Raw genomic sequence first — 18,986 nt, 5'->3', positions numbered from 1 at the left:
CAGCAGGGGAACCTAGAGCAGCAGCTGTGGGTGGCGTGAGGTTGCCAGGCACTGCCATCGCTGCTGCTTGTGACGGCCCTACTCATGCTGATCGACATGGACATTTCCCAAAGCACCGGCCCTGCTAGCCTGTGCCACGAAGGGCGGGGCTTGGGCCCACAAGCTAAGGCAGAGCATGAGGGGCAGAGCCTGGGCCCACAAACCGGGGTAGGGCCATGTGTCCCAGCCCCAAGGAGCTGCTGCCAGCCCCCTGCCTCGGGGCCCCGCTCTCCTGCCGAGACATGGAAGGGAGGCCGGAGCGGCCTTGTGTGTCCCGTGGGGGCTGGGGTGAAGGCCGGCTGGGGTGAAGCTGCGTGGTGAGGGAAGCAGCTCCACTCCTATGCCGGTACCAATGCGGAGCAGGATCTCCGGGGGGGGGGGGGGGGGAAATCTGGGACTCTGGGCCAGCCTGTCCGAGCATGTGGGGGGCCGGAGCTGGGTGTGAAGCGGGATCCAACCTCCCCCTGCTTTGAACCCCAGCCGCTGGCACTGGCTCAGGCTGGTGAGGATGGTGCCCATTGATTCCACAGCTGGAGGCAACGATTAGAGCCAGCCGCTCCCAAACCAGAGACGAGTGCCCTGGCTCCTTCACACCCAAGGACCCTCCTTGCCCAGCTGCCATCTCCTCGCCCCTCACAGGATCCCCCCAGACTGCCGGACATTGGCTGAGGGGGTCTGACCACCACTGACCTCAGCAACGCCCCACCCCCGCAGGACGGACTGGCTTCCGCGAACTCTCTGCCCAAACGAGGCCCGTCGAGCCAGGCTGCTCGGGGGGAAGGCCCGAAAGCACTACCGGCCATCGCCCCGCCGTGGGAGCCGCTCAGCCTGCAGGGTTGCCCTGGTCGGGCTGCACAGCCACACGGAGCCGTGCTGTGTTCCCGACCCAGCCGCGCCACGTCCCAGCCAGCAAACATTCCGGCTGCTTTGGCTAGGGCCGTGGAGCGGGTGCCCGTTACAGCACAGGGCCAGCATGGGGAAGGGTGGGCTCAGGTTCGCACCTACACCAGAAGGTCAGTCTCTTGGTTTTGCGTGAAGACCACAGTGCCTCACCCCAAATCCTCCGCACCTAATCACAGCGCAGCACTGGCATGTCAGAGGTATTCCAGGAAAATCGGTCCGTTGGCGTTTGAACTGCTGATCGGTCAGAAACTGGCCCCAGAACGAGTTCCCGCTCTAAATGCCCTGATTTTGCAGGCCCCTCGAGCTTGCGAACGACACAGTGTTGGAAGCCCAGAAGGCGGGTGGCAGAGCAATCAGGCGGGGGGAGGGGGAGCCCATGAGCTCAGTGCTCCTTTCTCCTGCATGCAGTCACTGCCGTGCACTCCCCAGCTCCTAGCCCCCTCCCCCCCACTACCTTGCACTCCAGGCCCATGGGGCAGTCAGGTATTAACCCTACCTCCTCTTACTATGGGAAGATTGCACAAGGTCACTTCAAGCAAGTTGGGACTAACACTCCACCCTCTGGCATGGCCAACCCAAACTCAGCCACGCTGCCTGGCAGAGTGACTGTGCCAAATATAGGCATTTTGGCTAACCTGTCCCTCACCATGAGATGACACTCCCTTCCAAGAGCAGGAGCAGGACCAGGAGTCCTGTGTCCCGTATTCCCATGCTGTCTAGCCACTGGTCAAGTGTCCATTTCCTCCTCGAGTGGCCAGTCCCCACAGGAAAGCCGGTGGCACCGGCAGACCTGGGTGGTAGGTCTCCAACAGGCCAGAGCTCAACCCTACTGGCTGCTGCAGCAACCATGGTTCCCAGCCTGTTCTGCACTATAAATGGCAGAGCCCTCAGTGCAGTCACGTGTCCCACGGTGGCGGGTCAGGGGTGAGGCTCATGGGCCTTGGCCAGTGGCTGTGCTGCCTGCTGTCCCACTGGTAGGTTTGGGAAGCTGCTGCAGCAAGAAACTCCTCTGGTACCAGCAGCAAGTTTGCCAGGGAGCTCTGGGCACTGGCCGAGGGAGAAACTGGGCTCAGGTGACCGAGGAGCTGATGGGGGAAGTGCAAATGGGAGGGGAGGAAACAGGCAGATCCATGTGGGGATCCAGATTGGTTGGAAGCCAGTTCCAGTCACCAGCCCTGCTCTGGCTCCAGCCCCAGCTAGCAGCCAGGGGGCCTTTCCCAACACAGCCAGGAGTTAATATAGTCTCAGTTCTTGCAGCTTTTCCACAGGCGGTGGGGGGAGAGTGCTCTTCCCAACATCCAGGGGGCTCCAGCCTGGAGGGGTGCAGATCCCCCTGCTCTACACAGGCTGGGGGAGGAGGCTCCATGCTTCCCACCCACCAGGCTCACCAGCAGCCGTCCATCAAACAGCTTGGCCTCCCCACAAGCAGTGGGCTTTGCTGCCTGACACTGGCCCAGACGTGCAGGCTCTGGCCCCTGAAGAGCACAGGGAGGGGGCTGTTCATGGAATCACTGCAGTTGGGCGCACAGGGGTTCTGAGCTTTTATTAAAAAAAATGCCCTCTACATTTTGGACCAAACTCCCCCCACTTCCACTTAACCCACCAGCAGCCAGAGGCAGGGTGCAGGCGGTAGATTGGCATTGAGCTGTTCCTCAGTGCCCTAGGACTGGTGGGGATCCCTCCACACCCTGTGTGGCAGGCTGGGCTTTGGGCAGTGTGTGTAGACAGGCCCCTGCTCTCTGTATGTGCATGTGAACAGGGTAGTTATGACACCCCCTCCTCCTCATGCAGAGCCCTGCCCCAGCCCCTTTCCCAGGCCTGATGCCAGCTCGCCCAGCAAGCAGGAGGCCACGTGTACTTGCACTCACCTGTTTTTAATGTTCCGTGTTTGTAATGGTTTTATACGTGTGTTCACAGTGACGTGGAAATAAAGTCTAGGAGGAGAGTTTGCTGGTGGGAAGACTTCATGTGATGGAAAATCCCCCAAGTGCCTGGTCAGCTATTCCAGGCGTTAATTGGCCTCACTGTTAAAAGTGTGTACCTTATTTCCAGCCGGAGTTTGTCCAGTCACTGCTTCCAGCCCTTGGAACTAGGGTAGCCGTTGGATTTAGGAGCTCTCTCCTGGTAGGGATCCCTACCTCAGGGAGGTTGACGGGCAAGCAGAGTCTGGTCTGCAAGGAGGACGCCTGTGTGATACCCTGCCCTGGCAGACTCAGCCCCACATGGAGGCAGCTCAGCTGGGCCCAGCTATTTCACTCCCCAAGGGGCCTAGTGGCAACTGCACAGGGAAAGCAGCCAGCTCCTGTGGGGCAGCATGAGAGGTGCTGCACTGTCCCCTCAGTCCTTGCTTTGCCCACCCAAATACAGGGGAAAATGACACTACTCTTGGACAGACCACTGCCCACTACAGCAGGGCCCTCAGGGGCTCTGCAGGGAACTCACTCTCTGCCTCTGCCAGAGAACAGCTGTCCTATGTCTGCAGGGAGGTACGAGCCCTGCCATTGCAAGATCCACCATTTACATCAGAACCATGTTCACAATCTCGGCTTCCATCACTCCCACTGGGGCCTGCAAAAAGAACCATGGAAGTGTGACCTGAATGTAAGACACAGCCTGAGCCCATTGCTCTGCGAGAGGGGGGGGGGGGGGGGGGGGAGCTGCCCTGAGTATGACCGATACGGCAATGCTGCCTGAGCGTGCAGAGAGCCTGAGCGCCTCGCTTTGAGAGAGGGGAGCTGCTGCTGCCCCTCGGGTTGTATCTGAAACCTGAAGACAATTTACATCACAACACTTAGCTCCCCCCACAGATCACTGCAGCACAAACATCCAGCTCACACGCTTGCCCCCAGTGCCAGCCTCTGAGAATGCCAGCGACACAGTGGTGTGTTAATAAATACCAATGTGGTGACAAGGTGGAACTGAATTTAATGGCCAATAAATCCCAGCAGCAGAGGGCTTGGATTTCATTACATGTGCCCCAGTTTTTATTTTAAACTAAGCTGCCACCACACGCTGTACCTGCCCTCAGGGTCCAGGCCCAGCACCTGGGGCTTGCTGGCACTGGAGAGCAGTGGGCTGCCAGCACTGCGGCAGTGACAGAGCAGACGAGGGTCTGCCTGGACACAGCTGGAGCATGTCTCTTTAAAGGGTCCCTGGTGATCTGTTCTTCCAGGAAACACAGAGGCTGGCTCTGCCCACGGGGGCAACAGCCCAAAGGAACATGAACCTATGCCGGGGAAAGGCAGGGCCCTGAACTGCCCCAAGACCTCCCTGCCCCCGACAGAGGATGGGGGAGTCCATGGGCTAGGGTCTGTTCATAGCACGTCATCTCTGGGGATGACGGGCAGGCAGAGCCCACCCAAGCAATGACAGGGGCCCTGGCTGGGAAGCCAAACACAGACCCACATGAGGGCCGCTCTCCTGGTCACACTAACCCCAGAGCTGCATGTGCATGGGGCAGGAGGAGGGAAACAGCCTGGGCACGGCCACATCCCGCTTTGCCTGTGAGCCACCTCCATGCCATGATCAACCTGGCCAAGAGGATGGCGGCTCGCCCTGAGGCCAGGCACTCTCAGCCCTCGGTGGGCAGCACTAAGGGGACAAGGCAATGGCTGAACCCACTGGCAGGTCTCCGAGTGCCCTGCACTGGCAGGTGGGTCCATCCTCCCGCTGAGCCCGAGCCAGGCGTGGGGGCTGGGCAGGGCTCAGTCCAACAGCACCTGGCCCAGCTCCCCCTTGCGGAAGGTGCGCAGGAGCTCATAGGCGGCTGCAGGATAGTCGGGTGCAATCACGTTCACGTCCCCTGCAAGAGAAGGCAAAGGCTGTAGGTGAGGGGGGAGCTCATGGCCCAGCCCCTCGATGGGTTCCAGACTGTACAGACACTGCCCCAAAAGCAGGCCAAGAGGGAGGGGAGGGAAAGGAGCTAGCTCTGGCTGGTCCCTGGGCACTGCACGGCCCTGGCTCCATGCAAAGGACACAAGAGGCTCCCCCACAACACACCAGGGCTCAGAGATCCTCCCTCCCCCCACCCACAGTCACCAGCCTCCATCGCCCCAACGGGCAACTCCTGCCAGCCCCCACTGCCCGTCCTGGTGCCAGTCCCACGCCCTGGCCACACCTCTTGAGGCGATCACGCTGAACAGAGGGTCTGCAGTCGGCAGCAGCTGGGGCCCTCCTACCCCACCCCGCGCACCTTCAGGCTGGGGCACTCCCCCAGCACCTCCAGCCAGCAGTGGGTGGGGCATTCCTCTTCTCTCCCCCACCCACCCAGCTAGGGGGCTCCCTTGTCCTCCCCTCCCCCCTCGGAATCTCCAGGTGGCATGGGCACAGCACTTAGCCACCTCCCGCCAGGCTCTCTGCCCAGCATGGGGGGGCACTCAACTGTCCATCCCGCCCCACCCCCAGCTGGCTCTCACCCGCCCCCCACGGGGTCCCAGGCCTGCAGGGGCACTCACCTGTCCCTGTGAGCACCTTCACTTTGTGCTTCTTGCCCAGGGTCAGTGCCACCCGCTTGAGCACGCTCTCGATGTCATCACTGGGCTCTCCCAGCCCATAGCGCTCCACGTAGCTGTGCCAGGGCAGCGAGAGCAGGTTAGCACCAAAGGGCAGGGGCAGAAGCACCAGCCAGGTCAGGGCAAAGGGCAGCTTTCCTTGTGCAGAGCACCTCACCCAGGGGCCGCAGTGCTCTGGAGCGTGCAGAGGGATGGTGTGGCTGCAATGCATGCAGTGCCTGCTCTGGGGTACGGCCAGCACCCTCCATGCCCCGGCTGACCAGCCAGCCGCATAGAAGACAGGCCCCATGTCCCTCCGGGCTCCTTTCGGCCCCATCAGTCACCCAGGCAGCTCTACCACCACCTCCTAGAGACCGCAGGGATTTCTGCACATTCCTACCTGTGCCGTGTCCCCAGCTGCCACTCTACAAGGGCGGCTGCCAGCGCTGGCTGGCTACGGGGGCCTCAGGCAGTGAACACCTTGCTGCTCTGGCATGGGGCAGCGGGGCTGATACCTGCCCTTTCTAGGCAGGAGCCTTCACTGGCAAAGCCACCCAGAAGCCCCTGCAGACCCGCTGTCAAGGAGGCTGGCTGTTCCTTTCAAGCCATGAGTGCTGGGCCTCCCAGCGGCCAGAAGAGAGCACTGAAGGCACCAGCAAAGTACAGCAGAGCTTCAGCTGATTCTGGGACAAGAGCTGCATTTTGTTCAACAGGTACCAGCTCTTGCCAAGGCTTTAGGCCTCAGCCAAGCATAGACAAATTCACTGCTGGAAACGAGGTCTGTTTCCCCTGTGCGTCAGTACGGCTAAGGTGGGTACTGAACTTAGATTTTTATGAAATGTCTGAAAGTTGCTGCTCACATCAATCACACTTGTAATATCTTTATTACATGATCTAAGATGAATAAGCTTTTGCTTTGTAACCGTAAACTGTTTGCGCTCTGGAATGGTGAGCCTTGCAGGAGGGATGTCTCCTGCCCAGAAGGCAGGGCTCTCAAAACTAAATGAGCCATTGTGGAACATCACAATACAAAGACTTTGTTGATTGTCCCTTCCACACCCATAAAGAGGCCACAAAGGAAATAAAGATAGCGAACGAGAAAAACGTGCATCTCATTTGACTCTCCCAGGACCGGAGCCACAAAACAGAAGCAGAGATCCGCAGGGTCAACCTGGGTTAAACATTCTGTGCTGACAGATCACTACAGCTCTGTCACCTTTAAAAACCATTAGGCACACATCATGTGTGTCTATACGGTTACCTGCTTGAACCTTCTAAGAGCTCTAGCATTTCTTTTCCTAGTTAATGCATCATTCGTTAGTTTACCATAGGCTTGGCTACAAGTGTTGTCTTTGGCGTGAGATCTGAGGTACAAACGGGACTAGCAGCAACCCAAATCTTGTGTGATATTTGATGTAGAGCAACCAGCCTTCATTAAGTCCAGCTTGCCTGGGTGGCAAGACAGACCGGAGAGCCCAAGGGGACTGTCTGTGACTCCACAGTAAGGTTGTTCTAGTTCTTCAGTTCACACTTGTTACTGGGTTGGTGCAATCTAATTAGAGACCATATTACCAGCCTGGGGTGTCGCCCTGCTTTTGACAGTCTGCCCTGAGGTTGGCCCTCAAAGTCATGCAGCGTGACACTCTGCATATGACACGTTCTGGGCACCACTCCATCTCCTACAGCCCCTCCTGGCAGCTCAGTGCGGGGGCACCGCCAGCCAGGCTCACATCAGGAGCGGACAGACCCTCCGCTCTGGCAAGGAGTGCCCCCGCTGCAGGAGCTTCCCTGCCAACGGTGTGCACAAGAGCAGACTCCAAGCAAGAGCTGAGAGGTGGCACTGGGGAGACATGGGCAGGAGCCAGCCCCCACAACCAGGGAAGCCCCTGGGGTCTCAATGCATGAGCCCAGCCAGCTCCACCCCCTGACCCCACAGCAGCCAGGTGCTCAGGAAGTGCTCACCTGAACTGCTGCTGCTTGTTCAGGGTGTACAGCAGGTAGTCGGCCATGATGTCCTCGCCCACCAGGTGGTCCCGGATGGCCCCTATAAGAGACAGAGCAAAGCCTGAGTGCCATGCATGCAGGGCAGAGGCCAAGAGACAGCCCCTCTGCACTGGCCTGGGAGCTGTGCCTCGACCCCTCTCCCACAGGGCTCCAGGGCTCAGGGGCCGGCTTGGCCAACCTGAGACTGTGTGCACAGGGCACCTCCAAGGCGCTGCTCCCACGGGGCCACCCTGGGCACAGCCAGGCTCCAGCCCACAGCGCCAGGCACAATATGGAGGCAGCCACTGGCCTAGTAAGAACTCCCCAGGGTGGGGAGATGGGCCATTCCTACTGAGCTCTAGAGCCCACAGTGCCCCCCTCAAGCCCGGGGCGAGAGCCCCAGCAGCTGATCTGGATGTTCACCAGCTGCAGCTCACAGTCAGTATGGCCAGGCGGGGGAGAGGGCCAGGGCAGACAGCTGGGCTGGAGCACATGCGCTGGGTCATGCTCCCTCCTCCAGACAGCTGGGAGCAGCAGCCTGTCCCGAGCTGGGCTCCTCAGGGTAGGGGACAGGCAGTGGCTCTGGCCCACGCACCCAACAACAACAACAACATGTCTCAAGGCAGGGCCCGCACTGCCTCCACAACTCCCTGCTGCCTGGGTGGAGCGTGCCTCCCTCCCCCACACCGTGCCCGCAATCATGAGTTCCGGGGATTCCTCTCTCAGCCCCAGCCGAGTCAGGACAGGCCCTGGCCAGAAGCAGCTGCAGCTCCAAAGCTCTTCTCACCGCACAGGGCCAGCTTCATGCCCGTCTCCACGCTCTCTATTCTCGGAGCCAGCACTCCAGGCGTGTCCAGCAGGTACATAAGGGGCCTCTCGGAGACCTAGACAGGCGGAAGCAGGCTTGTTATGAGGCCGTACGGGTCGGAGAGCAGAGTCCAAAGCAGCACTCTGAACAGCACCGGCACGAACGGAGGGGACACTGGCACTTCCAAGCTGATTCCCCCCACCAGCTGGCTTGGGAACGGCATGACAACTCTGTGCTCCACCAGCCCAGGGAAGAGACTCTGTGGAGCACAAACACTGGCACTGGAAATGGCCCATTATAACCAGGCACCCCAGCTCTGCCCCAGAGGGTCCCTCCAGCAACCTGCCAGCAGCCCAAGGGCCAAAGCAAAGCACAAAGCAGGGCAGAGCCCAGCCCCCTCCTACCTGGGTCACCCGCAAAGAACCACACTGGGCTGGCGTTGTCCAGGACCTGTCCTGGCAGGCAAAGAGGCCCAGGAGGGTTCTGCACCAGGTGTGGGGTCCTGGCACTTTGGCTCTGCTGGGGGGGATGAATGGAGGTGGGTTCGGAGCTCCCAGCCCTTATCCAAATGGGTGGGATGCTGAATCCTTAGAGAGCTCTCCCCCAACACCCCTGGGGCTGCTGGAGGGGCCCCAATCGTCAGACAGTCTGCATAAACATCGCCTCCCTCCTGATGCCAGCAGGTCTTCTAGAGCCAGTTAAGAGGGGGCCCGAACCTAGGGTCACTTCCTTTAAAGGTGACCTTTACCAGCAGTGCAGTTTGCAGAGACTACAGATCCTGGCATGCACTTCATTACAGCCCTGGGGACCTGGCCAAGCAGTCCCTGGGACCCAGCCCCATACTCTAGCACTATGGAGCGACCGGGAGGCCTTGCCCGGAGAATACAACCAGGCAGTGCCCCACGGTTACTTTGAAAGCTACCAACGTTGTGTTGTCCCAGGGGTCTCTTAACCCGGCCACCTTCTGACCATTTCAATTGAATGGCTACTGGCCTCACGCAGCCCCTCGCACTGTGCACACACTAGCTACACAATGCAAGCGCACACACCTCTGCCCATGGCCAGTACAGCGCCCCGGCCGGCCACGCTCAGGGGCACAGCTCCCAAGGATAGTACCTGGATTCTGGTAAGCACGGCCTTGGTGATCCCCGGCTCGCCACCCACGGGGGACGCTTTCCCTTCAGGAAAAGGAGAGGCCCAGTCAGCTGGAGAAGGAAGGCTCACTCTGGCCTGGCCTGCGCCCAGGGCAGTGATGGAGCTTTGCCACTGGCCTCACGGTGCAGGGGTGGGCCCTGTGCATACCCAAGAGGTCTCCCAGCCATCCCCCGATTGGTGTGCCTCATGGGAGGTTCAGCCAGCACCTGTTCCCCAGAGAACTCCCTGGTTTCTCTCTTGCTGCTCCTAAGGGAGCTCTGCCAGCCCCTCTGCATCCCTCATCGAACTTCACAGCAACGGCAGAGCAGCTGCAGAGACGGGAACAAGGGCCCAGCTCCCCCTGCTGCCTCCGGGGCCTCCCAGCTAAACACTGGCTAAGCCCAGCCCTGCTCAGCTTGGGTCACTGAACAGCCAGGGAAAAGATGCAGCCTGCAGGGCCAGTTCAGCAGCTGGGAGAGCCAGTTCCCCGCAGGAGAGGGTTGAACCACTAGGAGGTCTGATGAACCCGCCCTACGGCCACCTCAAAGCCCCCAGCCCTCCAGGGATTTGTGACCCACAGGCAGGGGGTGCTCTCCCCCCGAACCGAGGGGCGCAATGGAAAGGCACACAAGGAAGTACCCTTTTTGAGATGCAGCCTCCGCATGGAGTTGATAAGGGAGGATTTCCCCACATTGGGCACCCCAATCACCATGATGCAGTACTCCACGTTCTGGAACAACAGAAAGGGAGATGGATGAGACGCCCCCTCCCTCGGCAGCAATGCCAGGCAGCACCGCGCCAGGCTCCCCGTCCCACCCAGCCAGGCCCCAGATCTGCCAGCTGGCACCACACCAGGCTCCCCGTCCCATTCAGCCGGCCCCCTCCACACACCAGGCAGGGCAGAGCTAACAACAGGAGCGTGGAAGTGTCAAGGCAGATTAATTTGGATCTGCATGGAAACCAGGAAAGTCATAAACCAGACATGCCAGGGAATGGAGGCTCGCACAGTTCATTACACTCCTGGCTTCAGCGCAGCCTCGGAGAGACCAGCTGGAAGCCCAGGCCACCAGTGGAATGTTTCCATCTGAAGAGAGAAGCCAGACTCTTCTCCCACTCAGACCGTGGAAAACCAGATTCACTCCACTGGAGTCAGCTGCTCAGCACTGACTCTCGCGTAACTAGGAGCAAGACTGAGCACCAGGAGCTGAGTGCATGCTGGGGGCCCTGCAGCCATCAGAGCACTGTAACTCCCGCTGGCTCCTGTGGGGATGGAGGGCGCTCAGCACTGAGAACCAGGACCTCTTCAGGTGCCATCTACACGTCTAATGTGCGTGCAGGTTCCCAATCAGTGTGTTCAGCTGGACAAGCCCTTTGCCCATGTGGGGAACTGGACAGCAGTGTGGGGGTCTCACTCGCACACTTGCCCCATTCTCACTCTGGCCCGTTAGCTGACCTCAGCTCTCTGGTAGCGCTGGCTGCTGCTGACCAGATCCGTGATGAGAGGGATGACCTGCAAGGCAATACAAAGACAGATGTTAAGCAAAGCACTGGTGGCTTTGTCCTGAGAGGGTAGTAACCTGCCGTTAGACTCCCTAGCTAGCACAGTGCTGATATGAGAAGCCAGGCAGAATTCACTGGCAGGACAGGCGTGTCTCCTGCTGCAACTCACCAGCTAGTGCGAAATCCAGGGACTTCTCTGCAGCTAGCCTGTACTTTAACACAAATTTAAGTGGCAACTGCTTCCAAATGAAGGTGCTAACAGGATGGACAGAGACACAGTGGGGTGAGTCCTTCCTAGCCAGCTTTCACTTCCAGGTGTGTTCAGAGAACAACTAATGCACAGCTTTAATGCATGCAAAGCAGGGGATGTTCACACTGGGGTGGTTTTGTTCCACATAAAAGGCACTCTCCTCTGCCCTCCAAAGGGTGGATGCCAACTGATACCGAGCTCCTTCTGCATGCACAGATCTTCCACTGGCAGGGCAGAATATGGGAGCTGAGGACTCCCCTGCAGGTCTGAGAGAAGCGTTTGGCCACATATGTGGCTGCATGAGCATTAGTGTCATTTTAACAACATTTAAAAGAATCAAACCTTGACCCCGATGTCCCTGGCATGAGTGCTCAGATCCTACTTCTGCATGTACTGCAACGGCCATGCCCACCACTAGGGCACTGCTCAGAAAAGCACGCTGTACCGATGCCAGCAGGCAGCGCTGCCTAGTGGTCTCTCAGCAAGCCCAGGGGAAGGTGCACTCAATGTACGAGTAAAGAGATGCTCTTTCTAACTGCCAGCACCACAAACTCCCCTGGGCTGAGAGATTCAAGCTGGGCTCTTAGATCTGAAGTCAACAATTCCGAGGTGGCATCAGCTAAAGCGGAATCCTGTAGTAAAAACGTAGGGCAGTCACTAATGGGACCTGATCTCACTGAGGCGCCCGGGGCGCTGAACAGCTGAGCGCAGCGCAGCTTGCCCTCAGCTCCAAGCAGTCACATTGTAGAGCGGACACACACCAAAAGGAATTGCTGTTAGAAGAGACAGGGGCTGTTACCTTCTTGACATTTGCATCTTTCACGCAGTTTGTGAAGAGGATGTTTTTGAGCCCTTCCTGCTCCAAGCGCGTCAGAATTCTCTAGCAAGAAATGAGAGAGATTTCCATGTTAGAGAATGCAGTGGCCCACGGTGACCCCTTGCCCCAGCCACACAGGGCAAAATGACGGTGAGGTTGCTCAAGCTGGAGCTAACTGGGGTGAAGTGTGCTGTAGCCATCTGCTCTGAGTTACCATTTGCAGAGAAGACACAATGCTAAAACACAAACATCTGTTCAGCTCCCCACTACCTGTCTGGAAACCATGAATGCTGGCCAGCTCAGAAAAGCAGACAGGCTCCTGTGGGTGCCCCCCCTGCTCTATGCCTCCCTTTCTCTATCAGTAGAATGGGGATGACAACACTCAGCCAACACACCATAGCTCACAGGGATGCGGTGAGGACCAGGGAGCGTTACATGGCCATGCTATCTACAATGGAGACTGCAGGCTGAATCCAGGATCGTTCAGCCAAGTGAGGACAAGGGGTATATGACAACAATGACAACTCCACTGCCTCTGCCACACAAGGACCCCAGCCCCATGGTGCCTCTACCCTGGCCCGGAGGGCAGCTCTCTGGCCTTAGCCTCACTGCTAGACTGCCGAGAAGACAGTGTGCAAAGGGATGGTTCAAACATGGAGCTAGTGGCAGATCAAGCCAGCAGTAAGGGTGCCCCACACAGGTCACTGAACAGCCAGGTACCACCAGTGGGGATTACTGCCAGCTGGGTGAAGGAGACGCCCATGGGGAACCTATCTACCCCACTGCACCCACTGTGTGGCTGGGGGCCCCTAGCTGGACGGTCTCTGTAAAGAGCTGCAGCTGGCTCAGGCCCTGTAAAGACGTGGCCTGTTTGACAGTCGGGGGTGTTGGATCTCCTTAGTGCCATCTTGATGGACTGCTGGCCGCATCCTGCATCCGCAGCCTAGCGCTGGGAGATGGAGGACTAAAGGAAGAGGGAACAAGGGATGTTGATGAACTGAAAGCCATACTTAATACCTCCCCATTTCAAACACTTCAACTATTTTTTCTTTTCTTCTGGATCTTTATTAAAAGAATGTTTCATGGTGTATTTGCCATGGCACTAAGCTGAGGCCTCTGTATACCAAACTCTGAACCTTGTTTAACACTGTTTAACGTTGGGTTCTGTTAACACATTTGGCCTATAGATTCCATCTGCATTTATACAACGGATCCATGGACCCATGGACTGGTGCCAGGGCCTCCCCTGCCAGCAGCTTGACCGGACCACGCTCTCAATAGAAACCCCAATTCTCCTGTGATAACAGGAAATACAACTGCACAAGGCTCCTTGTAACTGATGGGCATTGCCTATGATAACTCCAGAAAACCTGCTGCCCTGCTCGGAGGTGCCATGTGGTTAGTACCATCAGGGCAGGTCTATACTTAAAACGCTGCAGCGCTTTAGTGAAGACGCTACTATGCAAACAGGGGAGCTTCTCCCACCGGCATAACTAACCCACCGCTGTGAGGCGCACTAGCTAAACCAACGGGAGAAGCCCTCCTATCGACACAGAGCTGTGTGCAAAGGGGGTTAGGTCTGTATGACTGTGTTGCTCAGGGGTGTGGATTTTTCATGCCTGAGCCACAGTTATACCACTGTACGACTGCAATGTAGACCTGGCCTCAGCCCAAACATTTACTTTAGATTACAAGAAGTTGCATCAGTGAATTAAACGGGAGGATGGTTGTGAAGAGTGGGAGGAGAAAGACTTTAAACTCGGTTCTTACTGTTTTGTGAGTCAGATCAGCCAGGTCCATTTTGTTCAGTACAAGCAGATGAGGTCTGATTCCCAGGGCTTCCTGGAAGGCCGGGTTCCGGCCCGAGAATGGGATGTGCCACCGTTAAGAAAGCCAAAAAACTGAGATACCCACAGTGACGGGAAAGGGCCCAGCCTGCAGAACTTTGCCCCATTGGAAACAAACTCTCACCTCTCAAACTCACAAGGCAGGCTCCTGCAGCCCTGTCAGCACACCGTGCCACTGCAAGAATCATAGACTATCAGGGTTGGAAGGGACCTCAGGAGGTCATCTAGTCCAAACCCCTGCTCAAAGCAGGGCCAAGCCCCAACCAAATCATCCCAGCCAGGGCTTTGTCAAGCCTGACCTAAAAAACCTCACAGGAAGGAGATTCCACCACCTCCCTAGGTAACCCATTCCAGTGCTTTGCCACCCTCCTAGTGAAAAAGTTTTTCCTAATATCCAACCTAAACCTCCCCCACTGCAACTTGAGACCATTATGCCTCATTCTGTCATCTGGTATGACAGAGAAGTCTAGATCCATCCTCTTTGGAACCCTCTTTCAGGTAGTTAGAAGCAGCTATCAAATCCCCCCCTCATTCTTCTCTTCTGCAGACTAAACAATCCCAGTTCCCTCAGCCTCTCCTAAGTCACGTGCTCCAGCCCCCTAATCATTTTTGTTGCTCTCCGCTGGACTCTTTCCAATTTTTCCACATCCTTCTTGTGTGGGGCCCAAAACTGGACACAGTACTCCAGATGAGGCCTCACCAATGCTGAATAGAGGGGAATGATCACATCCCTTGATCTGCTGGCAATACTCCTACTTATACAGCCCAAAATGCCATTAGCCTTCTTGGCAACGAGGGCACACTGTTGACTCATATCCAGCTTCTTGTCCACTGTAACCCCTAGGTCCTTTTCTGCAGAACTGCTGCCAAGCTGTTCGGTCCCAGCATGGGTGCACGGGATTCTCCCGTCCTAAGTGCAGGACTCTGCACTTGTCCTTGTTGAACTGCATCAGATTTCTTTTGGCCCAATCCTCTAATCTGTCTAGGTCCCTCTGTACCCTATCCCTACCTTCCAGCATATCTACTACTCCTCCCAGTTTAGTGTCATCTGCAAACTTGCTGAGGGTGCAGTCCATGCCATCCTCCAGGTCATTAATGAAGATATTGAACAAATATTTCAGGGAGGGAGGCTGTGGGGACCGAAGTGAGGACATTGCAGTGCAGTGCAGACCGGCTTTGGGAGGACACTGCAGCCCAGGGGCTACACAAGGTGCTGCACAGGGGGCAGGGCTGCAGCCAGGCCACCTGCTCCAGCCACTGAAGGATATTCGGGCATCGTGCACCTCGATAAGGCAGTCCACCTCGCGCAGCCTCTCCTTCATCCGCCGCAGGCCTGCCGAAGTGGAGCCAGGTCAGCTGTGCCCACCAAGCCTGGCCGCCAGGGGAAGGGACTGGCTCAGCCCCGCCAGTGCTGCCCGCAGCTCGGGCCAGGCCCCGGGCAGATGCCCCGCACGCCTGGCCTGAGCCTGCCTGGCCATAATAAGGCGCCTGCAGGAGCCGGGACTTCCAGCGGGACCCCAAATATCGCGAGAGCCGGGAAAGACACGGCTACCGCCTTTGAAATGCAGCAAGTCTGGTCCCCCCGCAGCCGGCAAGCCCCGCCCCGCCCCGCCCCCCGGGCACGTTTAGTCCCTGGAGAGCGACGAGACCCCCCCGCGGACCGATCACATCGGGTCTCTCCCGCCCCGCCCCGGACTCAAACGCGCTGCTCGGGGCTGGGACGGGCTCCCGCGTACGCTGCGGAGGGGGAGCGCGGCAGGCTCCGCAGCGGGCACAGAGGCGGCTCCCCCACCCCCCCGCCGGCGATGGGAGAACAAGCGAGCCCCACGTCACAGTAAGCCGGCACATGACACGGTTCCTGTGGCAAATCCCTGAGCCGGCCCGGGGCCCCCCGGGGCAGAGCGCCGGAGCCCAGCCCCGCACCTTTGGCCATGTGCCCGGGGAACCAGGCGGCCACGTCCCGGCCGCCGAAATCGAAGCGCTCCCGCCAGGCCCGCAGCGCGCCCGCCGCCAGCCGCATCCCGTCGCAGGAACCCACCAGCCGCCCCTGGGAGCGACCCGGAGCGCGCCACCCGCAATCCCCCCCCTCCAGCCAGCTTCCGGTTCCGGCCGCTCACAGAGCCCGCCCCCAGACCGCTCAGCCGGGCCGGGAGTAACGGGAGGAGCCAAGACGTCACGACCAGATCAGCGCCCCGATAACCCTTCCACCAGCGGGGATCCCTCATCGCCCAGCAACAAGACTGTCATAGGCGCATCTTGCCCCGCCCCTGCCCGAACGCTGGGGGCCCGGCGCTGTGGTGTGACCCCATTGGAGGCCCGGCTATGTGACGCAGATGTTAGGGGCGGGGCTTTGTATGTGTGTGTGGGGGGGGTGGCGCGCATACGCTATTAGGGCGGGGCTTTGTCGGGGGCGGGGCAATGGTGGCTGCGCGTGTGTTGCCGGAAGCGGCCGAAGGTGAGACGGCGGCGCGGGCGCTGCAGTTCCGTGACCTGGAGGGGCCGGGCGGGCTGGTACCGGGGGACGGGCTGTTTCCGGTGGGCACGGCGAGGGCAGCCGGTTCCGGCGGCCAGGGCCGGGCGGGCTGGAAGCGGGGCCAGTACTGCGGGTGGGCTGGCGCCGGGGGTGGTAGCGGGAGGGCGGGGCAAGGCAAGGTCCGGACCGCTGCTCCCGCGGCACACTCTCTCTCTGTCTCTCTCCCCAGGCAGCGATGGCAGAGCCGCAGCGTGAGAGGCAGCCCGGGTGTGGCACAAGGAGCACGGACTCGGCCCCTGGCCTGCCGGGGACATCCCCCCCCGCTGGGACAGCAGCCCCTGCAGCTCCCCCCGCCGGGGTAGCGCCCGCTGGGCCAGGCCTAAGCCCCCCTCCCAGGGCCGCTCCCCCCGTGGCGCCCCCTGCCATGGCATCACCACCTGTGCCAGGCCCCAGCCCCCCTGCCAAGGCCGCTCCCCCCACTCCGTCTGAAACAATATCCCCCAAGCCAGCTGAGGAAACGCCCGTGCTGCTGGATGACGTGCGATACCAGATCGCATGCACCAACTGGTACTAGAGCTGTCCAGCGCCACAGCATCTGGAGGGCAAGTCCCAGACCCCGGTGTGCCAGGCACCCAGGGATACAGATAGGCTCCATGTCGTCCCCAGGAGCACCTGTGTCACTGTCCCCCTTGAAGATGACATCCTGCGTACTGCTGCATCTGATGCTTTGAATAAAGAGCCAGGGTCAAAGCTGCTGAGTTCCTGCTCTTCTCTCCTGCTACTAAGCTCCCAGTTCTACCAGTCTTCATGCTGATATCCCCAAATCACCAGGACAGCGACCCTGGCCGTAACCATGAGGCTTTACTCTCTCCCCTCACCCACAGAAACTTTCCTTCCCAAGGGGCCATATCCCCTCTCTCCCCCGTGCACACGTGTCCTGCCTTCTTGTGCTTTGTACGCTAACAGAGCACGCTGTGCTGACTGCACAGCTTACAGTTTTCAGAATCAAATCCACTTTTTGCTGGATTGGTGCTTCTCCCCCACAGAAGATATTGCTTTACCAAAATTCACCTTCCAACCCCCCACCCTACCCAGTTGAGCTACAGAGTTGTTGAACACATTAGGCCAGGTATTTTTAATAATGGTGAGTGTATTCCCTCTCCCATGGCTCTAATACTTCAAGGCAGCTGAAACCTTTTTTAATACTGTCTTCTGCCAGAAAGCAAGTGTGAATAGCAGGAGCCCAAACTGCATGAGGTTTGCAGACCCATGAGTGACTGGAAGCGGTGTGAAACAGAAACCATTGTATAGCCTTAGTTGGAGAAGTTGGGGCTGCCTCTGTCATCATTTTTGCTGCTCACCTCCTGAAATGCTGAGTAAAATAATTGCCTTTAGGCAACATTTGTCCTTTTGCTAGAAGCGTGAAAAGAATGAAATAACCAGCATGCAGACCTCCTTCAATGTGGCCAATGCCACGTACGCAGGGGAACGTACTGAGGTATGTGGTAAGATTCCTCCAGCCAAAAAAAATACATAGACTCTCACATGACAGGGAATTGCCACAGGGTCGAAACGTGACTCACCACTTCATTACAGTAGGTTTCTTAGAGTTTGCACTCGCTTAGCGGGGAACAGCACTGGGCTTCATGTGTTCAGATCTAACCAGACTTGGTCTATGGGGGTTTAAGTGCATGTCAGATCTGAACTTGTGCTATAGGTCTGAAATTAGCGGTGTAAATGGTTCTCAAACTTATTTGGTCACACCTCCCTTCTTTGTGTCCGTACTAGTTTACAGCCCCCAACTCTGAGTGCCGCATAGCAGCCACCACTCTGTGACAGCCCAGCTCTGAATGTGTAAAGTGTGGGTTTTTTCCCCTAAAGCTTCTCGTGCTCCCCAGAATACATTCTGCACCCCCAGGGTGAGAACCTCTGGTCTAAGAAGTCTCTATCTTCCCATTGGGCAGAAGGAGGGGAGGGTGGCGCTTTATTCAACTGACAGAATGGCAATGTATTAGTTTTCTAAGAATAAGGGCTGGGGCTCAGAGTACTTGCCTGAAACATGCAACTCTGTGTGGTGCCAAGGCTGCTGGGAGAAGGCTAAGGGGTGCTGTTGACACCTCATTCCCCCCTCCTTTATCTCTGAGTGGGGGGGGCATTGCTTGAGCTCATTTCTAAGTTACAGGCGACAGCCCCACTGGGTCTGTTGTGTTCCAGCCCCAACAGGTGCAGTCTCACTTCACAGCAGCTTGGCTGCTGGCCACAGAGGCTGTCTTCGCAGCAGGCTGAACCTTGGTCCTGATAGCACGATAGATGGGACACTCCTCTGCAGTGATTTACTGCCTGGGCAGCTTCTTGTAGCAAATCCTCCAACGAGTCTGTCCTGCTTGGGACGTTGCACAGCAGCTGGCAGTTCAGTGTGACCAGCAGATGGTGCTTTGGGAGGGGGACAGAAGGGCATTAGGGTTTCTGGCTCAAGAGCAGGGTGATGGCTGTGAAATGGAATTGTTCCCAGTGTCATTGTAGACAGGACAGTACCCCACATCAAGGCTGGCTGCTCCTTTCCTTACCACCACCCCATGCTGATTTCAGATCCTCCCTCCTTCCTTTTGCCAAGTGTCCAGGGCGGTCCTCCCTCCTTTTGTCCTAGATTGTCCCAATGGATTCTCTTCCCTGCTCCTCACGCCTACAATCTCCTCCTTTCCCTGCTATCTCTCAGTGCTCTAGGATCTTCAGGCCAGCAGC

General features: G+C 58.2%; 1 protein-coding gene and 1 long non-coding RNA gene across 3 annotated transcripts; one reads left to right on the top strand and one right to left on the bottom strand.

Annotated features, from left to right (window-relative positions):
- Nucleotides 1-3,847: 3,847 nt before the first annotated feature.
- On the bottom strand, nucleotides 3,848-16,060 carry MTG1 (mitochondrial ribosome associated GTPase 1). Of its 2 annotated transcripts, XM_077821694.1 has the most exons (11): nucleotides 15,695-15,850; nucleotides 15,040-15,104; nucleotides 13,695-13,799; nucleotides 11,907-11,987; nucleotides 10,811-10,867; nucleotides 9,997-10,087; nucleotides 9,340-9,401; nucleotides 8,203-8,299; nucleotides 7,395-7,476; nucleotides 5,397-5,509; nucleotides 3,848-4,744 (listed from the first exon to the last, which is right to left on the bottom strand). In XM_077821694.1, the coding sequence occupies exons 1-11, from the start codon at nucleotides 15,789-15,791 to the stop codon at nucleotides 4,647-4,649; spliced, it is 948 nt and encodes a 315-aa protein (XP_077677820.1). In that variant the 5' UTR covers nucleotides 15,792-15,850; the 3' UTR covers nucleotides 3,848-4,646. The 2 variants fall into 2 exon arrangements, with proteins under 2 accessions (XP_077677820.1, XP_077677819.1); XM_077821693.1 differs by lacking the exons at nucleotides 13,695-13,799; nucleotides 15,040-15,104 and having other exon boundaries at nucleotides 11,907-11,985; nucleotides 15,695-16,060.
- Nucleotides 16,061-16,112: 52 nt separating this feature from the next.
- On the top strand, nucleotides 16,113-16,994 carry LOC144267600 (uncharacterized). The gene is made up of 2 exons (XR_013346639.1): nucleotides 16,113-16,226; nucleotides 16,474-16,994. It is a non-coding gene; the product is annotated as an uncharacterized LOC144267600 (long non-coding RNA).
- The last annotated feature ends 1,992 nt before the right edge of the window (nucleotides 16,995-18,986 follow it).

Source organism: Eretmochelys imbricata, chromosome 7 (assembly GCF_965152235.1).
Source record: "Eretmochelys imbricata isolate rEreImb1 chromosome 7, rEreImb1.hap1, whole genome shotgun sequence".
Taxonomy (NCBI): Eukaryota; Metazoa; Chordata; order Testudines; family Cheloniidae; genus Eretmochelys; species Eretmochelys imbricata.
This window is presented reverse-complemented; position numbering and strand designations above follow the sequence as displayed.

Bases quoted from the DNA above. Each gene is read 5' to 3' on its own strand.
- MTG1 (XM_077821693.1), bottom strand. From the start codon at position 15,996: ATGAGGGATCCCCGCTGGTGGAAGGGTTATCGGGGCGCTGATCTGGTC. The intron at 10,868-11,906 runs GTAACAGCCCCT...ATTGCCTTGCAG, and splicing joins AAGATGCAAATGTCAAGAAG to GTCATCCCTCTCATCACGGA. The intron at 8,300-9,339 runs GTACTATCCTTG...CCGCCTGTCTAG, and splicing joins CCGTGCTTACCAGAATCCAG to GTCTCCGAGAGGCCCCTTAT.